The following is a 1947-nucleotide window of genomic DNA, read 5'->3' as shown; positions in this document are numbered from 1 at the left end:
GGAGGGTCACACTCCGTCAGGGAGAGCCAGCGGAGGCTGCACCAGGCACCCCTCTGGGCTGGGACACAGCCCCGCACACGCCTCCGCGTCCCTGCACTGCTGGCCCCGCGACGCCCTGCCTTGGTGTCGGGGGAGCCGCAGGCTGGCCCCCGCTCCACTCTCCTGCTCACCCCTGCGGAGATCAGTTCCCGGGGCAGCGGTGCCGTCCGGAGAGAGGAGCGGAGCCGTTCTGGGACGGGCGGGTGGCAGGGCTGTGGCTGGCGGTTCTCCCGGCCTCTGCTCCGAACGCTCTAGGGCAAAGAGGATTAACGGGGGAAAGGGCGAGCGGGACCTCCCCGGGGGGCTGCGGTTGACGGAATCTCCCGTGACAGCTCCAGGCTTCGACGGGATGTGCCTCTCTCGTGCACGTGTTTCTCCTCTCCCTCTCAGCTCCCTCCTAGACCTGAGGCCCTGGAGCTACTGCCAGACCCTTTGGGGCTGCTCCCCACCTTGCTCCACAGTGCCCATGGCCCCTGCTCACCCTGCCTGCATGGACAGGGTAGGGCAAACAACAGCCTGTGGCTTTCAGGGACTCTGTGACTGCCTGGCACGGGACAGCTGGTAAGAGCAGGGCATGGCTGGGCCAGGATGCTGTGAAGACCCTTATGAAAAACACCTGGGAGGTTTTTGAACAGGCAGGAGTCACATTCTCATGGGTAGAGGACAGGAGTGACTGTTTCCTGTGCTTGTCCCTGCCTCACTGCCCGCTGTGCAGCTTTCCTGGCCCCGGAGGACACGCTTTGCCCTTCTCCCTGTCTCCCACCTACACGCAGGGAAAGGCGAGATACAGGAGGTGTGAGGACGTACCTTCCACGGGCCCATGGGGACAGGCAGAGGGTTTGTCTGAGCCATCTTTGCTGCTGGATCGGTGTCTGGAGAAGGAAGAAAAAGACGTTTTTACTGCAGCACGTCCCTGTGCATCCTTGCTGCCTGCTCTCACAAGGCTGGGAGACAGCTCTGTGCCCACCACCCACGGCGCCTGTTCGAGGACAGCTTGTCCCCACTGCTGGGGACAAGCCATACTAGTCACAATGAAACCCTCTTGCCGGCCACAGGATGGGGTAGGGGACACAGCAGGGGGACTGTGGGGCACATCTAAAGCAAGGTGCTCCCATCTCACCGCTGCGGTGCCCCTTCCCTCCTCCCGGCCATGGAACGGAGCCTGCGCGCCCGCCGGGGCATGGTGCCCGATTCCCCTTTCTCCTTCCCTGGGGCCAGACCATCGCTAGGAAAAACACCCCTGAGCTGGAGCCGGGAGCTGCAGCGGGGGGCACAGGCTGCCCTGTGCCTGGCGGTGTCCAACAGACCCGCCTGCTCCCCTTTCCCTGCCCAGTGCCCCAGCCTTGCCTCCTTTGGGAGGTGCGGTGGGTTCCCATGGACGGCCCAGGCTAATGGTGGGAGATGCCAACCAGTGTGCCGTGCCGGTGGGTGCCAGGAGTGGGGTGCCCTGCGGTAGAGGGGCTCTCAGCCCCTCTGGCTGCCAGCGGGGATGTGTGAGCCTGTCTTATGCCACGGGAAATGGCGATGGTCCCTCTGGGTGTCTTTTGCCACCAGGCAGGAGGAAGGGTGTCTGCCTGGCCAGCTGGCAGCAAAGGGGTGAGCAGGGGCGAGGTGGGAGAGGTGCGCATCGGTCCCAGGACTCACCTAGCTCAGGCGGTTACTGCTGCTTCGCCCATGTAATGTTTGCCTACTTCAGCGGCTCAGCTTTTATAGGGTGCTGCTGGCCGGGAACCGGTGCCAGCGTTTGCAGAGCCGTCAGCACAATGCTTGCTCTGGCATTGTCCTGCTGATCCCCGGAGATTTCAGCTGCTCATCCCCATGGTCTGAGCCACATTCTTAGGGAAAAAGAAAAAAATTTGATAATAAAAAAAAAAAAATAATCAGGGCGGCTGTTTGCACAGATAATCT

At 62.4% G+C, this 1947-nt stretch overlaps 1 protein-coding gene across 1 annotated transcript in view; it reads right to left on the bottom strand.

Moving 5' to 3' along the window:
* CRYBA1 (crystallin beta A1) overlaps nt 1-1715 on the bottom strand; it is a 4701-nt gene extending 2986 nt beyond the window's left edge. Inside the window, 3 exon segments of the mRNA XM_029961376.1 lie at nt 796-911; nt 1684-1696; nt 1698-1715. Coding sequence (XP_029817236.1) covers nt 796-911; nt 1684-1696; nt 1698-1715 — 147 coding nt within the window.
* Between the last annotated feature and the right edge of the window lie 232 nt (nt 1716-1947).

This window comes from Manacus vitellinus, unplaced genomic scaffold (genome assembly GCF_001715985.3).
Source record: "Manacus vitellinus isolate BGI_N305 unplaced genomic scaffold, ASM171598v3 scaffold_32_pilon, whole genome shotgun sequence".
Taxonomy (NCBI): Eukaryota; Metazoa; Chordata; class Aves; order Passeriformes; family Pipridae; genus Manacus; species Manacus vitellinus.
Note: the sequence above shows the minus strand (reverse complement) of the source record. Positions and strands in the feature narration are given on the sequence as shown.